At 34.5% G+C, this 18,951-nt stretch overlaps 1 protein-coding gene, 1 long non-coding RNA gene and 2 pseudogenes across 3 annotated transcripts; 1 reads left to right on the plus strand and 3 right to left on the minus strand.

The window, feature by feature from the left end:
• Positions 1–1,648: 1,648 nt before the first annotated feature.
• LOC120200106 lies at positions 1,649–18,414 on the minus strand. Its single transcript, XR_005523514.1, has 3 exons — positions 17,987–18,414; positions 2,342–2,353; positions 1,649–1,660 (listed from the first exon to the last, which is right to left on the minus strand). It is a non-coding gene; the product is annotated as an uncharacterized LOC120200106 (long non-coding RNA).
• On the plus strand, positions 7,351–9,438 carry LOC120200103 (annotated as a pseudogene).
• Positions 9,841–13,486, minus strand: LOC120200104 (annotated as a pseudogene).
• LOC120200105 lies at positions 16,328–18,568 on the minus strand. 2 transcript variants are annotated; one of them, XM_039201019.1, is made up of 2 exons: positions 18,451–18,568; positions 16,328–17,604 (listed from the first exon to the last, which is right to left on the minus strand). In XM_039201019.1, exon 2 carries the CDS (start codon positions 17,165–17,167, stop codon positions 16,538–16,540), a length of 630 nt encoding a protein of 209 aa, XP_039056950.1. In that variant the 5' UTR covers positions 17,168–17,604; positions 18,451–18,568; the 3' UTR covers positions 16,328–16,537. The 2 variants fall into 2 exon arrangements, with proteins under 2 accessions (XP_039056950.1, XP_039056951.1); XM_039201020.1 differs by having other exon boundaries at positions 18,423–18,568.
• Between the last annotated feature and the right edge of the window lie 383 nt (positions 18,569–18,951).

Here is an 18,951-nt window from a genome sequence, read left to right on the forward strand (position 1 = left end):
GTTCAATCCTCTTATCGAGTTAAGTGAACTATTAATGGTCTCTCCTCTGTTTCTTCACTAGCTACATGTGAAATACTTTGTGTTCTGTTGACTCTGCATATGTAAGTGGTAGTCCATATAGGATAACATTAGTGTGACTGGCTAGTTTGAGTGAAGGAGGCATTAACTTAATAAGCCATGCTCAAATTTGACTTCTTGTTGGACTGAGTCAATTGAGTTTTTAAAGAGGTTTTAATTACCAGTTTCATTGTGTTTCGATGAAGGAGATTCAATCCTCTTGGTGAGTTTAGTGAACTGTTAATTATTTCTCCTTTGTTTCCTTGCTTGCTACATTTGAAAAAGAAATACTTTGTGAGGCATCTACATATGTAAGTAGTAGCCCACGTAGGGTATCATTGGTGAGATTTACTAGTTTGAGCAATGGAAGAAGTAAGCAATAAACATGGTGCTCAAGTTTGAATTCTTATTGAACACAGACATGAACACCCATAAGAAGAAGAAGAAGACACCTGAGTTTTACACATGAGTTTTTTTTTGGATTTTTTTTTTAAAAAAAAAAACCTAAATAAGACTTAAATCGGACGGATCGACAACGAAAAGGACCAAAAGCACTTAATTAAAAAATCGGTGACCAAAGTCGGTTAGACCAAAAATAAAGGTTACTATTAGCATAGTTTACCCTATTTTTATCAGTGATAACCAAAGAAACATTTATGGCCCACACACATTGTAAATGGAAAACCACCACCAAGGAGAAGCAAAACAAAACCACTAAACAAAACCAATTTCCATATCTGAAAGATGAAATGCAGAAATTGAAACGCACGAATGATCTTTATTTTTTTGAACTATTATAAAATAGTACTCAAATTTATTATATTTTCAAATATATAATGATTATTTTATAACAAATTTGATAAATTAATAACCATTTTTTAACTTTTTTAATATTTTATACAAAATTATCATTTGAATATAGCTCCATGAACTTTTAAAGGCACTAACCTTTCTAGTAAATTAAGGATTTATTACCAACAACGTGTTAGTATAAGAGATGAATGATTAAATTCTTTAAATAAAACTAAGAGTTCGAATCTAATATGAATAGAATAAATAAAAAATTAAATAGATTGTGATATTTTAAAAAAAATATTTGAGCTGATTTAATTGATTAATAGATAAAATATTTTTGATTAAACCAAAAATTAAGTCTCATTGATTGGATAGATCTTTATAAGAATAGAAAAAAGAAGGCTTAATATATTTTTAGGTATTTAAACTTGACCTCAAATTAATTTTTGGTGTCTAAAGAATTTTTTGTTAATTTATTTTTGGTGTCTAAACTATAGCTCAAATTAATTTTTGATGTTTAATGTTTTTTTCCGTTACACTTTTAGGTGTCTACCGTTAAAAAAACGGATAAGTAAGAGTGTCACACTTATATTTTTTGTTTTGAAAAATAAAAAATATTAATTAAAATATATATAAAAAATGAACGTGACATGTGTCATTTAATGATTTTTTTAATGGCAAACATCTAAAAGTATAACGGAGAAAACATTATGAATTTATTTTTAAAGAAAAAATTCTTTAGACACTAAAAATCAATTTAAGGTATAGTTTAGATACCAAAAGTTAATTTAAGGTATAATTTAGTAACCTAAAAGTGTATTAACCAAAAAAAAATAGTTGTAAACTTGCTCTTGAGATCACCTTTCAAGAGTAATTGCAGCAGCGAAGCCAAGGTTGGGGGGATCTTACTGCCCTTCGGTTGAATGGTCTAATTGCAAGGCTCGCGTTTCTTGGTGCCCCTCGGTCGAATTGTCCAATTGCTTGTTTAGTCTCTATTAAGTTCTAATAATTCAATTTAATCAATTCATTAAATACAATAATGTCAATTTTATCCTCTACAATATTTAATAATTTAATTTAATCCGTTTTAGCACAAAATTTACAACTCTGTTCTTCAATTTTCTCGCGACTCTAACGTAAAATTCACTATTAAATGCATGCCAATTTTTTTTTATTAAGCTAAGGTGATTACAAAGTAGTATTTGTTGTAAATATTCTCAATCATTTGACTATAAACGATCAATCACATTGCTGCAACTGTTGAAGCTCGAATCCTTGATCTTTAAGAATAACAATAATTCTTTTAACCACTTAAGTTAGTTGATTCGTGCAAACTTTATAGGCCAATTCACCTTTACAAAAATGGGTGTAACAAGTTAATATTTGTTGAAACAACATAATCAATGCAATTTATACCGCCACCGGCCATAAATTTTGTACACAAAACTTACAATATTGTCAAGCGAAATTAAATAGAATCTGTTGAGACGTTGAAATCAAACTTTATTGATTATAACGAACCCAAAGCAGATATTCCTTCCAAACACATCTCCAGATATTAAATTCACTTCTAGTTAAAATTGTTCCAACATCTGAATATTTCACTTGGTATAATTTATTACTTTTTATTAATTTTTTTAAGTAAAATTTAAGGTGAAGTGCGTAAGAGTTTACTAAATTAAGATCAAATATTTTTATTGGAATTTATAGAAGAAATAGTTATTTTTCTTAGCATCAAATGTTTAAAAAATAACCCAAAATTATTAAAATGACCGATTTAACATTATTTGATGATGAGATGTAAAAAATATGCACAGACAAATGGGAATCTATTTATTTATTTATTGTTAGAATTATTTAATGATGTTAGTATAAGTGATTGGTGTTATTAATAATTAAAATAAAAGGATATCTATTAATTGAAGGATGATCATATAGAAAATTGTTAATTTAACATCAAATCATGAAAAAGGAGCACTGGAAGCCAAACATCTACTCTCGGTTGATATGGACTCAAGTAAACGTTTTAATTACTATGATATTGATTCAATTTACAATATCTTCAAAATCCAGAATTCTAATCATAAAGTTAAAGCCAAAGTTGATGTTGCAAGCTTAAGGATTCTTCAAATAATTTTGGTTAATATTCAGAAAGAAAAATAAAGGCTAGAGAATAAAAATTATTTAGACCCAAAGGGAATTATTTGACAATTTGTTTTATTCCATATTCTAACATTTTTTTGGTATAATACATTGATTTGGATTTCTCTTCATAAATAAAATAATCATCCCAAAACTATATAATAAATCCATCCTGACCCGACCCATCCCATCCCTAGAGAAGAAAAACTCAATGTACTAATTTCAATGAGGAAATTGAAAGCTTTTAAAGTTCAACTAGCAAAATAGAAAAGAGAATAAAATACAGTAGTGAAAATTTTAATTTGCTCTTAAATTTTTTTATTTTAGACTATTTTCTCCATATATAAAATAAAAAAAAACAATATTTTGTTGTTATAAATTTTAAAGATCATGAGTTTAAATTAATAATAAATAAAAAAAATTGTGAGCTCTTTGGGATTTTCGTTTCTATAATTCCTAGGCATGCATAGGACCCATCTATTTCATTGAATTCTTGTGTTTCACACTAATTGTGGACCGCTTTTTTTTTAATTACTAAAAAATAAAACTAATTAAATTCGTTTTTTAAATTACGCAATCTTTCCGGATCATTTTCGGAGTCTCTGGAGTTAAAGGAACACATCTTATGGGAGCGTGTATTTCGTGTGGGTTTAGCGCGTCCAATACCGAATAGTCGGTGGCAATTGGATTTCCATGTGTAAACCGGCTATCCCCGGTAACAACCAAAACAGATCCCCGTATTAATCAGTGGCCAATTAAATAATATCGAATCTTGATAGGAAGAAATGTCAAAGAAATTTGAATTTAATTATAATTTTTTTATTATTTAAATTTAATCTGTTCATACTTAATTAATATTATTTGTGAAATTATTTATTGACATTAAATAAAAATTATAAATAACAATAAAAGTTACTTAATAAACATGAATTTGATACAAATCATTATATTCCTGATATTTTTCTGTCTCTTTCCGGAATCAAAACGTGTCAAATGAATGGTTGAGATGAGATATGAATGGGGAAGAGCCAAGTGGCAGATGTGATCTGTATGACACGTGTTGACGTGGAGGTCTTTTATTCAATTTGGTGAAAGAAAATATAAACAAATAAAAGAAAAGTAGTTTGAATTTTACTTTTCGTGATTGGTTTTCCAACAGATTTTGCCTAACACGCAAACCTTTTTACGAACCTTGATGTGTTACCAGCGTTTCGTTATTGTTTTTATATGAAAATTAAACTACTAAACACATTCTATTGAAAATAACGGCTAATATCAAAATAATTTTATAATATCCATCAAATTTTTATCAAACGAGACGTTTTATAAAATAAAAAAATATTGACGAGTGAATCAAAGTAGTTGACATGTTGTTTCGTTACATAATATTGATTATATCAACAAAATATGAAACATTCTCTTAAAAATGATGACTAATATTAAAATAACTCAATAACATTCTTAAAATTTTATATATTTATTAAATGAAACGCTTTACAAAGTAATAAATGAGTGATGAGTGAACCAAATTAGTTAACATGTTATTTCGTTATATAATTTTGATTATATCAACAAATAATTTTCTACCATAGAAGGGATTTATTTTACGTGACCACTAACAAATCAATAATAATAAAAAATATTGTGATCTTTATGTAAATACCAAAACAACCACAAAAAGTATACGCAAAGCACATCAAAAATAATGAGGATTGAAAATCGTACGCAAAGTTTTAGAGATAATGTAATTATAGCTTCGAATAAAAGACTTAAATTTTAGTTTATTATATTATTTTTCACCCTAAATTTGAATTAGTTATATTTGAATATATTAAAAAGACACTAACTATCAACATGTTGTTTTAATTGCCAAATAAATATGCCTTAATCTCAATAAAAATAAAATAGAAATAACTATATAGAAAGGGTAAGGGTCAATTCGTAAGGAATATTGCAATTTTCGATAATTTGGTCTTCCTTTTATACTAGGTATGCACTGCAAAAGAAAATAAAAAGTGGGATTGTTGTTAATTGAATAATAATATGAAGTAAAAATTAAAAGTAAATAAATCTGAAATAAATTATATTTGTAAAAATCAGCACCGGACATCCGCTTTGCCTCAAATTCCAATCGATCTTTGAATAGGATTTTACTCCGGTTAAATATTGGTTTGAGTCTGCAAGGTTCAATCCTTGTAACTCATTTTCTCTTTCGTGATTGATTTTTCCAAATCTATTTTAGAAATCTCAATGCTTGTTTAGATTAACGGCGACTATAGTTGTCAATTCAAACAGTTTAAAAGCGCTTGAAAAGTCGACTCAAATTATGTTTTCTCTATGAAAGTCGAACTCGCTCCCAATCTTCTCTTAAAGTGAAATCGCTAAGTGTGCTCGAGGGAATTCGATTCAATTGATTCTATAATCCCAGCAATAAACCATAACAACATCCAAGCAAAAATCTATTTTGACATGAAAGTGTTTTGATTAAGACTATCGGCTAATCTTGTTTTCTGAAAATTGAGAAATTTAACCCAATATGGTATGAGGTGCTTTTAAATTCTCACATTAGGAATTGAGTAATCGCTTCAACCATCGATTATGAAAAACTTAGCTAAGTATGATAAAAATCATACTTAGTATTTTTATTAAAAAAATAAAACTTGAAAAGTAAAAGAAAGATAAATTAAATAAAAAAACTTTTATAAAAACTAGAGAAAATAAGAACAATACAATCTTTTACATGAGAGATGTGTTCAAGCATACCCCAAAGGGTTTTTGTAGTTCTCAAGTTTGAATCCTAATAAATGTAACAAAAGATAAATTCCATAATTGTTCAAATTAAATCACTAAAATAAAGGAAATCTTGAAATTCAAGTATGATTTGTGTTGAGTATTTTGTTCACACGAAATTTCCAGTTGGACCTTCCAGAAGATGCTGGCTCGTCACCACATCAGCAGTCATGCCCCAAATGATACCCACTAGCCCAGCCCTGAGCCTAGAAAACTGCAGAATTTCATCTTTTTAGTTTAGTTTATAGAATTCAATGTACTACATAAAAATAAGAGAAAATACCAACTTAACGAAGTAAATCGACGAATCAAGAGATAATTAATAATGAAATTGATCACGTTTCACTACCCTTACCGAAGCGAATTAAAACTTATTAAATCTCGATTAAACTAACATCCTATGTATATTTACAGCCAATGTACTTGTAGATTTTAGGGTTACTATGTTTTGATATGTCCAATTTTGTTTCACTGACAGGTGGCCATGTAATTCCAAATTCCCTGCAGTTTAATATCCAAAACTTGTCAAATTCAGTTAATTACATTTGTTTACCAACTTTACTTCAAATCGAAGAAAGAAAATGATAGAATTTAATACTATACCACTTCTGAAAGTGTTCACATAAAATCAACAACATTAAATAATATTATTTTGTTGTTGTATTTGTATTAAATAATAATGATCGTGTTTAAGGTTGTCATGTAAGAAAACGAGTAGGAGCTAAAGCTTAATAAATTATGTTCTAAAAATATAATCATAAAATATCTGAATTTAAAATTATATAGTGCGGGAACGAATATTTTAAGGTTGGGGCTTGGCCAACTCAGGCAACTCCAGGGATTCTGACATTCTTTGCTAGAGAGGTAAGGTCCCAACTCCCAAGCTAACACGTGTCGGTAAAATCTGTCAGAATCAACCGGGAATCGTCGGTTGAGATTAGGACACGAACCGAGGTACTGGAATTTCGAATCAGCGAACAAGGCCTGAGAAGTTTCCAAAATCACAGTTTAGTAGCCGTGAGATCCATCAAGGCTCAATCTCATTGCTCCACGTACTCCAGTGTTCGCTTTCCTTTGTTGTTCTGGATTGCATTTCCTGGTTTACTGTTGAGGGCCTTTTCAGACAGTTGGAAACTGTCCTGTCAGGTGACCAAATACCCATCCAAACACCCATTTGAATTTCACACAATTCGAAATTCGAGTCCGACCATCCTTTCTCATCGCGTGGAGGCACATTCCTTTGATATTTACTAGTTTTTAATTGCATTTTGCTTCGGATGTCTGCGTGTGGTCAACGCACGGAAAAAACAGGTGTTGTTGTTTCAAATTGCTGGCAGACGTAAAACAAGAGTTTTTTTTAATAGTCGCGGATGACCGCGTGCTTGCATTTCATCGTGTCTGTTCGCATTAATTTAGATGGGGAAACTCAAAACCACTATTAACTCCTCTCCGTTATATTCAGATTAACATTTATTCACCATAAGCAAAACTCTCTCTCTCTCTCTCTCTCGCTTTTGTCGTATATTATTTTCTTCTGTAATTCTTTCTCTCACAAAGAGAGAGAAGCACAGGTGAGGAGAAATGGCTTCGGGATTCTCAGGGGGTGATCCGGATTTTACGGTGGATTAAGAGGCAGATCCATGGGTAACACCGGCAGATTGAACAATAACCAAGCGGCTGCAGCATACAGCACACAAGTACCCGGAATGTTCATGGACCCGACGTCTCAGATCGTGAACCGAGCGGCGCCGAGCCTCATCGGGAAGAGAACACTAGCGGAGTTTCAAACGCAACAGCTCCTCAACAATCATCCTGCCCACCTTTATCTCCGTTCGGTTAAGCCCAGAACTTACCAGCACACTTCTCCGATTTCTCCGTTGTCTCCCATCGATTTGTCGACCAACTTTTTGTCACCGGATGTTACGGGTAATTTCTCGTCTCCTCCTTGCATGTCGCAGCGATACGAGTTGCCACTTTTACAACAACTGAGGCCGCAGCAAATTCCCCTCGGCGTAACCTCCGGCGGCTCTACAATCCAGGCCGTGAATCCCGGTTTACCAGGCGGCCCATACATGAACCCCGTTTCGACGCAGATCGTACAGCCGCTAGACCCGGAGAAGAAAATGATGAATCAGCTTCAAGAGCTGGAGAAACAGCTGTTAGACGACGACAACGATGGAGGAGACGCTGTTTCGGTTGTTACTAATATCAACAGCGAATGGTCCGAAACTATACAAAGCTTGATCAGTTCCGGCAGCCCTAACAACCCGATTTCCCCGTCGCCTACTTCTTCAACAACTTCATCGTCTTTGTCCACGTCATCGATAGCTTCTCCAGCTTCGACTTATTCAAAGCAGAGAATACTGGATTGTGCCGCTGCTATTTCCGAGGGAAAAATCGAAGTCGTCAACGAGATCCTTACCCGATTATCGCAAGCGGTTAACTCGAACGGGAACACGGAGCAGCGTTTGATGGAGTGCATGTTAGCAGTTCTTAAATCGAGGGTTAACTCTGTTGGAAACCCACCACCGGTGGCTGAGTTATTTAGCAGGGCACACGCTGCCGCAACGCAGTTGCTTTATGATCTATCTCCTTGTTTTAAACTTGGGTTCTTGTCTGCTAATCAGGCTATTCTCGATGCTGCTTTGGACCAGCCAAGCTGTAATAAACTTCATGTGATTGATTTTGATATTGGGCAAGGAGGGCAATACATAAATCTTCTCCACGAGCTATCTGAGCGTGGGAATGGGAAGCCTGCAATGTTAAAGATCACTGCTATAGCTGATAATGGTGGAGATGAAACGTTGAAAACGGTTGGCGATATGTTGAGTCAAATCGCAGAAAGAATTGGAGTTTGTTTGAAATTCACTGTGGTGTCGAATCTTAAACTCAGCGATATGAGTCGCGAGTCGCTGGGTATTGAACTACTCGAACCATTGGCTGTTAATTTTGCGTTCAAGCTTTATCAGATACCCGACGAGAGCGTCTCCATCGAGAATCCCAGAGATGAGCTTTTACGTCGCGTGAAAGGATTGGCGCCGCGCGTGGTGACAATAGTCGAGCAAGAATTGAACACAAATACGGCGCCGTTCACTTCGCGCGTGGGAGAAGCCTGCGGATATTACGGAGCTTTGTTCGACTCGGTTGAGTCGACCGTCTCGAGGGATAACCCGGAACGAGCGAAGCTGGAGGAGGGGATATTACTCAAAATCGCCAACTCAGTTGCTTGTGAGGGGAGGGACCGTGTTGAGAGATGCGAGGTTTTCGGGAAGTGGCGGGCCCGGATGAGCATGGCGGGGTTCGAGTTAAAGCCACTGAGTCAAACCATTGCAGAGACGATGCGCGGTAAACTCAATTCTGGTAATCGAGTCAACCCGGGATTCACCGTTAAAGAAGAAAATGGAGGAGTTAGCTTTGGGTGGCTGGGCCGGACTCTCACCGTCGCATCTGCTTGGCATTAACTTGTTTCCTCTCTCTAATAATAAAATTAATTATTACTAATTGTTATATTTTTAACGTTTTCCTTGGAAGAAAATGAATATGAAAAAGGAAAACAGCGAGAAAAAAGATCCCACCAAACCCAAATTATAAAAGGGAGTGTTTGGACGGGAGGAAAATTCCGCGCCAGTATTTTCTTGCATGTATTTTCTTTTTTCACATTTTCGTGTGAAATCAAGTGTTCGGTATAATGCTGACTTCTGGATATAACATGATTTGTTAGCTAAATTCTAGTTGTTTGAATATTACGTGTTGGAATTTGATTGCAGCTTACTTATAAAACAGAGTTTCTTGCAATGTAATTCTGGTTGCCTATTTTTTTTAAAAATCAAATTATTATTAAAATTATTTTATAATATTAAATATTTATAATTTAAATATCTTATCTATAAATATAAAATAAAAAAATTAATACTCGCTTACATTCTGTAAAATTATTTTATAGACACTTATTTTTGAACCAGCTGGCTATGGCTTAGTACAAAAATGCTTTTACAAAAATGCAGTGGACAAAAATGCATCTCTCTTATTATCATCTTTGAACCAGCTGGCTATGGCTTAGTACAAAAATGCATTTACAAATGCCTAAGGACCATTGTTCCAAAACCAATGCCAAGAAAAGTTGCAGTGGCTATTCCGAAGATGCCGGCCAGAATAGCCGGAACAACCAGGGAGCTCCATCCTTTGGCCGTGGACATTCCACATGCGGTTGTCGGGCCACCGATGTTGGCATTCGATGCCAAAAGCAACAGCTTTAAATCGAAACCGAATAGCTTTCCGACCCCGAACATCACTGCAAGATGGACAGACACTTGAACCACAGCAAACAAGAAAATGCTCGGTGCTGCGTTGATCGCTTTCCATATGCTCCCATTAGCACCCACCACTCCAAAAAAATACCTGTCATGAACGACAATACATGTAGAAAACAATTATACGTACACGTGTTCGACACTCGTACTCGAATCTGAATAGCATAACATAGAGTAAAGCTAGAATTGCATATTATTAAACCTGCATGAGAACTAAAGCAACCGCATCACCAGCAGGTGCAAGATGGCCAAATTGTGTAGGGAACAGAGTTGCTAGTATTACAGCAATAGCTGTTACTGCAGGAAGGGTGCCCCCTTCAATCTTGAACAAATTTGTGAGGTAAGGCTATCTTACAAATCAAAAACGATATAGCAATAGCCTTGGCAATCTGGAGCACCGGCAATTTGCTTCCCATTTTAGAATCCGAATCTGTTTCATTGTCTGCCAGAAACGTCAAAAGGTTCATAAATATCAGTAATATAATGGATCGAACCATCGGAAGGGTGAGCTACTTACTGTTGGTTGATGTTGAAGCCTCCGGAGATACTTTAGAGGCTAATGCAAACAATTCCATTAAGTATTTTGCACAAATAACGTTGTACGCGGCTACTCCAGCAGCCAAAACCGAGGGAGAAACACCGAGTGCCTCTGAAATTGCAATGAAGTTAACAGCTACAGTGATCCCACAGAAAGTGCTCAGTTACTTGGCTTATTTTGAACTAAATTTTGTTGAACAAACATCATATTACATGTTCCTATCCTATTTGTCACATATTCTTTGTAGTTGTGGCACATGGCTTGAAGAATAAGAAACACTAAAATTCCCAGGGAACTTACATCCACCAATATAACTACCCATGAGTGCTGAAGCTATTTTCCAGTTGTCTGAACCGAGAGACTGCATTGGCACCATCAGAAAAACGATTAGAGTTCCAACTATTGTTGAAACTGTCATCCAAAACCATAAACGAAGTACCATGAGTTATGTTAGAGTTTATGATCCGAATTCGGTTTTGATCCACCCCCAAAAAGCTTGGAGTGTGACCCGCTTGTTGGAAGAATTAAATTAAAAGAAAAAGAGTGGATCCATGGTAGATGCGGAGGCTCTTGAACCATACTTCACATCTAATCCATGTAATACTATGCTTCTTATGTAAGCTTTTTGACTAAAAGTAGGAATTCGAATTAAGGAAGACTCATGGTAATATTATATTTCTTTTACACCAAGTAATTAACCCTTTAAATAGATAATTAGGGTTATTGTAAGATGCAACCTTTGAATTCATGTGAGGCCTTATATTTGTAAACCCTTATAATTTTGATAAGTTCTTGCCAATAGTTTGTTGGTAATGTTCAATCTCTCATTGAGTGGGAAATACATTGGGATTGAATATTTAAGGTTTATATTCTCTACTTTCTTGTTGAGTGATAGAGAACAAGGGAGTTTATCGCGCACCGTCGCTGCCGTTGTTCATCTCGGCTCGTCGTGTCTTCGACACATCCATGCGAAAACATCTTTTTAGAGTAAAATCGTACGAAATTTTTCTCTGAAAGAACAAATGAAAAACTGTGAATGAATTTATCTTATATTTATAAGATACCAAGTCTGTTCGAATTTTATATTTGCAAAGAGTAACAACTGAGATTAATTAGTTGTCTTTTAATTTCTGAAATTTAAAATTCAAGCAGTCAGTGTCTGAATTCAAATCTGTAAACGTTAGATGAACATAGACTAATATCAGACTATGTTCAGGACATTTTATAGAATGAATGCAAGAATTACAAAGCTTTATTGCATGAGTTACAAACAACTGGATCTAATCCACTTGCATTGTTTTTCTCAAAAATAATTTTTCTTGTTAACGAGATTCGAACTTAGGATCAACAAAGTCATGGGTCCAATGATCTAACCACTGCTCTATACCTATTTTTCTACTTCTTAATGGCAACAACCGATAGATATGCTCTATTTCGAGGCCCTGCGCCGTCGCGCACTCTGCGCTCTCTCAGCCACGCCCCTAGCAATACCACCAACAGTCCACTCTGGTTTTGGGTGTACGGAATTTAGAGCGACCGTACTAACCTCGGGGGCGATTCGCCTATTGGAGTGATTACACACATCGGGACGAATTCGTTTATAAGGTAGTGGTACCACAACACGGTTTTGGTTGATTCAAGTTATTTATTTTATTTTTTTCAAATTAGTGCTAACAGTGTAATTTTACAGTCAATATTACCAACATAGTTCACTTGTAGGATTTTTCATGCAAATTTGTTTGTCTCTTCTATTATGCGATTACTTATATTTACTTTTATCCTATAGTACAATATAAAAGGTTATTTTAAAGTTTAAAACATAAATATTCAAATGAAAGAAAATCAAATCTCCTCCATAGTCTAAATTTATATAAATGATTTGACAAATACATGATACTACTAGCTTAATGATCCACAGTTCCCACTCAAGAAAGGATGAACCTTAATAAACTTGGTAACTAGGGACTAGGCCTTATTATCCAGATTTTTATGCCAAAATTAAAAGGGAAACATGAATTTTCATAGCTTCAAGCAAAGTCTCATAGCATAAGCAGTAGGCTAGAATGCAAACGTTCATTTGCAGGAGCAAGTTAACTAGTGAAAGTCTAGTACCTGTTCTAGGCAGGGGATGTCAAAGATGCTTAGAGCATCAACTAGTAAAAGAATTAGATTTAACTACATGATACCTACTAGGCAATTCTCACTGTTTTAGCAGTAAACTCAGCTCAACTAGCAGGAGCATAGCATTAAATTGTTCTGACAGAGTAAATAAAAAAAGCCTGAAAAATTCAATTATTTCTGGGGATTATCAATAAGTCCCTACTAACCTGACCCAAGCAGGAAAGCAAGCAGCAATGTCCCTGTAGTGCGTAAGACACGCAGCAAATCGGCTCTAAAGAAGAGCAAAGGAATAGCCAAAGGTAGCAAAAAACCGCATGAAAAGTGAATAAGCCGGAGCTTCAAAGGGAATTATGCCCAGATTACTAGCTGCCAGCCCCACCAATGTGCTCACCAATGCCGCGCTCACCATACTTCCAATCTTCGTTTTATCGGACCATAGACCAAAAGCCCTGATGGCGAAGAGAGCAGACAACGTGCCCAATGGTCATCGGGAGAAATGATTGGGGATCTGAGCTGTGAACGAACCACCAAATCTCGGGACTTTGATATTGAAGATGACTTTTTGCGTAATGATAAGCTTAGGTTTGGAGCTTGGCGGCTAGTTGAAGCATTTACGAGGTTGTAGCGGGAAGAGGAGAGAGAGGGGATTGGTGGGGTTAGGAGAGATGATGATAAGGCTAAAGACTCCATTAATGGTGGATGATTTGAGGTAAGCGAGACCACCTTCCTGTTTTAGTGGTTTTTATTAATGTTTGTTTTGCTCGTCCGTTTGCAGGACGATGACATGATGTTTGTCAACATGACATTGGCCGGCAGTGATTCAATAGACTGCTATTCTTAAAAGGTTTAAATATTGCCAGGGTCCTTTCTAGTTCCGTGATTCGTGCTTCAATTTTGTGACATTTACTAAAATTTTATTTAAAATCTTAGTCCATTTAATAAATTTTATTAAAGAATATTCACAGAACAAATACAAAAAATGTAAAATAACTCTTCTATTAATTTTAGATATTGCCAGGGTCTTAATTTTAGACTAAGAGATTTAGCTTCATAATAGGCTTTTATAGGATCAAATTTAAAATAATACAAAAACATTTAACACATTTGAAATTTTCTTAAACATATTCTAAATACGAATTTTGTATTTTGAGGAAAAAAAACTATTTTTAAATTTTAGATTCTCACAACAGATCAAGTGAAAGAAAACATTTTATAAAACAATACATTTAGGTAAACTATATACATTTAGTACATAAACTATCAGTTTTGACTCATTTTAATACCTAAACTTTCAATTTTTTTAAAACCATACGTAATATTTAATTTTTGTTTCATTTTAATATCCTATTAACACATTTAGTACTTACACTATCCATTTTTAGTACCTAAACTTAAAAAAAAAATCAAAATTTAACATTAAATTTTGAACATAAATACTAAAATAAAACAAAAATTAATCTTTAGGTATATTTTTGAAAATATTGTAAGTTTAGGTGCTAAAACAGACCAAAACTGATAGTTTAAGTATTAGACATGTAATTTACCCTACATTTTCGAATGAGTTAAACTTGATCAATTAGTCAATCCGTTCAAGGCTCATCGATCGACACCAACACCAATCATTAAAATTCTGATTAACTTAATGGTGTTACCTTCTACCTTACGTTACGATAGTACATCAACCACAATCAACTAAACACCTTTGTATTGTGGAATCTGAGTTCAGATCATAAATCCAAATACATCTACTCACTTTTTTTACAACTTGAATCAAGACGAGCACATTTTGGGCACAAAAACACAACTGAATATTCATTAGAGAAAAAGACAATCTCTTGGGAAGTGCAGAAAGCTCTTTTTCTTTCTGAAGCTCGAGAACAATAAGAACAAGCACAACAATGTAGGGGAGCTACCTGATGGAGCACAAGGCCCCTCGAGATTAAGAAACAACATCTTTTTGTAGTGTTTTTCACATTATAGCGGAAATCAAATTTCATTTCTCAAAAAGCGAAATCCAAGCCGAGAAAAATGGAAAAGTAAGACAGGAATACAAATATACAATAAAACAGATAGGATCTCGAGATGCATTTTTACTTCAACGTGTTACAAAAGCTATACATAAACCAAAAGGTCCAAAACCTAGGATAGAAAATTTACCATAAAATGCACAAGGTTTTAGAAGATGATTGGAGTGCAGACACAAGTATCAAGCACTTCCAGAAATTCAAAGCGCCAGAATCCTGCAAATTCTAAATGGAGAAAACATCACATTACTATTCATTAATTTCATGCCACATACAAACACAGAGAGATATCTAGAAGACAAATTGCAAAAAGAAAATATATAGGCATCGAGTTAGAAATAGCACTAGGTTCTTAAAGAAACTTCAAGATTATGGTAACAGCGTAACGTGGAACCTCCCAGGATGAAGAAAAGTCTATAACTAGTTGTGTGTACTCTCTATCTAGATGTTGGAGACAATACAGCTAATTACTTAAACTATCAAAATTTCTATAAAAAAAAACTAACTATAAAAAAAAATCTCAAAAGAACTTGATTAAATAAATAGAAAATGAACAAATAAAATATCACAATCAAGATTTAACGTTTTTCATAGAATTTATTCTAGTTGTGTGTATTCTCTATCTAATTTACAAACAAAAGGGGGGAAACCTAATTTTCCGTCGTCTTTTTCAACAAAAACAAAAATTCAATTACCAATGTAAGACTAGAATCGCTTGAAATTACATTTTCTAAGAGAAGTACAAAATATAGCACTTAGAAAAATTCTAGGAAAGAACATGAATAACGATCGAAATAATCAAAGGAAAGCTGTAACTGATTCCAATACGAAATATGGTAATTCAATAACTCACAGGATCGATGAGAGTCGTGAGAGAACACTCTGAAACTGAGTATAAGGAGGCGCAACTTTCACAATTTGCTGGTTCTTTGCTTTGGTATGCCAATTACTGATTCGCCGGCATAGCTCCCCAGTCCCCAGCAGCAATAGAAAAAGGTCCGCTTTAACGCGGCGCCCTTGTTAATGTTGCTCACCCGTCCTAAACGACGCCGTATGTATACTTATATTAATGAATAAAAGATTGAATTTGGTTAGTTTATTATTAAATTGAATAATAATAAAATAACAGAAAAAATTTAAGTATTTCAAATTTAAATTGAATAACTCATAAATCTAATTGATTTTATTTTACTTACTGAAAAATTCAATTATAAACAACTTTTTAAGTACAAAACAATCGAAAGACATTTATGTTATAAGATTAAATGAGCTTATCGAATAAACTCGAAAAAATATTCTTTTATCTTGAATTAAGTTTAAGATATAAAAAAAACACAATACGATCAAACTTGAACCAAACTTCAAATATTAAATCTCGAGTAAAGCTCAAGCTTCTCAAGCGAATCCTTACCTAGGCAGATGATACGAATACTTGTGTGAGAATATTTGTAACGAGGCAGATTATATGAATACTTGTGTGAGTATAATCTGTAACAAGGTAGATGATATGAATACTTGTGTGAGTATAATCTGTAACAAGGTAGAAGATATGAATACTTGTGTATCTTCAAAATCATTCATGTTGGGGAAAACACTATCAAGAAATGAAGAGGTAAACACCAGGATATTGCAACAAGGTTCAATACTGAAAAGGCAACAAGAACAACCGACTGGCAGAGTGGCAGAGTCATCAAAGAAATATACATTGCCATTATTATAGACTAACGCGCAAAGATTCAAAATAGCAACAAAGGACTTGTCTAGCCCCTCAACATCCCGTTGAGGACACCTGTGTCCACCTCTGCAGTCTCTGTAATCTGGAGTGCCGAAACAGCCTGCGCTGCAATAAGACCAGCTGAAAGTCCTGCACTTCCCCAGCCTCCATCCTGAAAATATGGTGCAGCAAGATCCCTTCCATGGTCTCCATATGAGAAGGACCAAACACTGTTTCCGAACTCAGCCCATCCGTTTCCAGCTCTATACGCATCAGTGACCCAACCTTCACAGTTTGTGTGAACCCGATGGGGATGGCAAGGTTCCCCTCCACCCATAAATAGACCAATGTTGCTGGCATAATCCCAACAGTTGAAACCCTCTTCCTTGCGTAGCATAACCTTACACGAATCATCGGAGTCTTCACCAAGTAGGACATGCAAAGCGACAGCCTCAGCAATCGCAGCACCTTCCTCATCGAGCCTCTGCTGCTCTTCCTTCTTTTTCTGTTTCTTTTTTCCTAGTTCGGAGCAAATGGCAGCGGATGTAGCCAGGGCTTTCTCCAAGCGCCTCTTTTTCTTCTCAGCCTGTTTAATACGATCCAGCTCATCTTTCACCTGCTTCTTTTTTGCTTTTCTAACTACTGGTTGCACTTTATTGCACACCTTGTTATCCATGAAAACTTAAAAGCTTTTAAACACAGAATTCTGTTACCTTGGACTTTTTTCTCTTTAAAAAAGGTTCCCCAAAACGTATATTTTTCCCTATAAAACTGTTGTTTTTCCTTTTTATCACTAAAAAACTTCAGAAGCTACCTATTTCTAATTAATTCTCTTACTGAGAACTAATATAATTATACAACACCAAGACTACACCCACTCAGGTCTGTAGGAATATCTCATCTTACGGACAATGCAATCCCAAACAGAAACAACAGGGGAACATAGAAGAGCAGAACGGTAAGACTTTGTAGGTCCATCCTTCACCAGCATCCTTCCTAATTTCCCACAACCCTTGCATTTACCCATCTTGTACACACTGATAAAACCAATAAGCTTACCCCGTCAAGTCGATAATCGTATTCCAGTTCAAACAATTCACATCGCCTTTCCTACTGTAATAAAAGATGAACACCATTTGAGTCATTAAATCATAAAACCAAACTTCATTGCAAATTAAACTAACAAACATTCAGAGGCAAAGATGCAGATAATAATAAATATGGACAAAAATACAAAGATAATAAATTGGCATCTACAAGAATTAAAAGCTCAACCATAAAGTTTGATCAAAGAAATCAACAAATTTAACTTGAATAACTAAATAAAACCATCCGGCCATCACACCGTAATCAAGCAGAGATGGACATTTAGAATGAACTACACTAAGAGGTTCTTAGAGTCATGGCAACTTAAATATAAAAAGCTATGGAACCGTAGGAGTAGAAGCAATTCAATGGGAAATTAAAATGGAAAAGTAAGGCTAACATCAATAACATAATTCCAGAGATTCTAAGCAATCCTAGCAGTATCCGACTTAATTCTTCAAGTAAGGGATATGTAAAAGGAAATTCCCACTCGCTAAATCATCCGACAATTTAATTACAATAACCAAACGATATTACTTTTTTTTTATTGTTTACCATGCTATATATCGAATCTCAATTTCAGTTTTCCTTTCCTTTTTCACAACTTGCTAGCAAACCAAAGAGAAAAGCACCGGATCTGTCCTATAATTCAATTAAAAACCTAAATTCAGATTGAATTTGCAGTTCAATTATAGCCAACGTGATCCATTCGAACAAGATACCAAGAAAATCATATTTAACCGAAATAAATCAATTCAAAACATTAACCAGCATCAGATCCGAATGCCAGATAATCAAAACAACACAAATGGAGATACAAAATTCTAAAAAAAGAGAGTTCTCACCGCGAGAGAAGATTTAGATAAATCTAACCTAATAAACAATGTTTAAGGGGGAAAGGGTCTCCACTACTGCTTCTGGAATTGAAAGAAAACGGCAAGCCAAAAACGAAAGAATGGTAACGAAAGGTTCGCGTTTGGATCTTAAGATAATCAGAGAAAAGTCATAAAGGGATAGGATAAAATAAATTAATCGGCCATTAAAGTCCAGAGATTAAAGAAGATGTGAAGGTAGTTGTTGTCTCTTACCAATGGTATTTTAACACGTGGCCGTGACTTTGTGTTTGAGGTTAAATCTAGAATTCCCGACCTTTTCTGTTCGGTTGATTTTACTTTTTAGGATTGGTTTAACTATGGTGTCCGCACTGCCATGGATGATTTCAAGCCACGTGGCAAAAAACACGTGATGGATCGATATAGGCCCAAAAGGCCCAGATAATACTAATCGTCCGATTAGATTTCTACCGTTTCGACGGATGGGATTATAGATCAGAACTAATTCTGAATTTATGGTGAACTATCTCAATTTGTCACT

Source organism: Hibiscus syriacus, unplaced genomic scaffold (genome assembly GCF_006381635.1).
Source record: "Hibiscus syriacus cultivar Baekdansim isolate YM2019G1 unplaced genomic scaffold, ASM638163v2 tig00005929_pilon, whole genome shotgun sequence".
NCBI lineage: Eukaryota > Viridiplantae > Streptophyta > Magnoliopsida > Malvales > Malvaceae > Hibiscus > Hibiscus syriacus.